At 59.7% G+C, this 1,152-nt stretch overlaps 1 protein-coding gene across 1 annotated transcript in view; it reads left to right on the plus strand.

The window, feature by feature from the left end:
* Positions 1-757, plus strand: part of IGFALS (insulin-like growth factor binding protein, acid labile subunit) — a gene marked incomplete at its 5' end in the record, with an annotated part of 2,219 nt that extends 1,462 nt beyond the window's left edge. The window contains one exon of the mRNA XM_010142480.1: positions 1-757. This exon is cut by the window's left edge and continues 9 nt beyond it. Within this exon, the coding sequence (XP_010140782.1) occupies positions 1-757 (757 nt within the window).
* Between the last annotated feature and the right edge of the window lie 395 nt (positions 758-1,152).

The raw sequence follows: 1,152 nt of genomic DNA on the forward strand, positions 1-1,152 counted from the left end.
CCTGGGGCTGTACAACATGGCAGTGATGCACTTGTCCACGAACTGCATCAAGGTCCTCCCCGACTATGTCTTCAAGGGGGTCACCAAGTTGCACAGCCTGCACCTGGAGCACAGCTGCCTTGGCAGGATCCGGGCAAAAACCTTCTCCAGCCTTTCCAGCCTGCGGCGGCTCTTCTTGCAGCACAATGCCATCTCCGTCATCGAGGACCAAAGCTTCAGCGAACTGCACGAGCTCCTGGAGCTCGACCTGAAGCACAATAGGCTGAGCCACCTGTCACCCCAGCTCTTCGTGGGTCTGAGCAACCTGGAGTACCTTTTCCTCTCCTCCAACCAGCTTCTGGACATCTCCCAGGACACCTTCATCCCGCTCCAGAGACTCTTCTGGCTCGACCTCTCCCATAACCAGCTGGAAACACTGGATGATACTGTCATCTCCCCCCTGGCCAACCTGCGGTACCTCAGCTTGAGGAATAACTCACTGGAGACCTTCTCAGTGGGCTTCCTGTGCGCCTCCTTCACCCTGGAGCAGCTGTGGCTGGGGGGCAATAACTGGCACTGCAACTGCTCCCTGAAGGGCTTGCGGGACTTCTCCCTGCAGCACCCTGTGGTGGTCCCACGCTTCGTGCAGTCTGTGGCCGAGGGGTACGATGCCCATGTCCCCGTCTACACCTACAACAACCTCACCTGCCTCCACCCCCCAGCCGTGGCAGGCCTGGACCTCCGTGACACCACTGAGGACAGCTTTGCTCACTGCTGAGGTGTGCTGGCCCCTCCCTGGGGACATGGTCGCTTCTTGGTTGTGGGCCCTCACCTGCCACCTCCCTGGCCCTGGCCCAGGCTCCCCCAGGCAGCAGCAGGAGCTCTGGTACTGTGGCCACCCCAGATTAGCCCAGTTTGCCTCCAGCTGCCCACACTGGTGCTGCCACAGCAGGGAGAGCTGTGCCTGGCTGAGCACCATCTCCCCAGGCTTCAAACTGAACCGTTTCAGTCCTTTAATATTTAAATAACCGCCCCTGGGGCAGCGTGGTGGCTCAGAGCATCTCTGAGCCTCCAGGATGGGGAAATGCTGCACGGAGCCATTCCCACAGTGCAGGACATCTCTGCCCAGACCAGGACTCATTGGCGGGACAAAGCAAAGACAAGCAGACCACA

Source organism: Buceros rhinoceros, unplaced genomic scaffold, assembly GCF_000710305.1.
Source record: "Buceros rhinoceros silvestris isolate BGI_N320 unplaced genomic scaffold, ASM71030v1 scaffold24608, whole genome shotgun sequence".
Lineage (NCBI taxonomy): Eukaryota > Metazoa > Chordata > Aves > Bucerotiformes > Bucerotidae > Buceros > Buceros rhinoceros.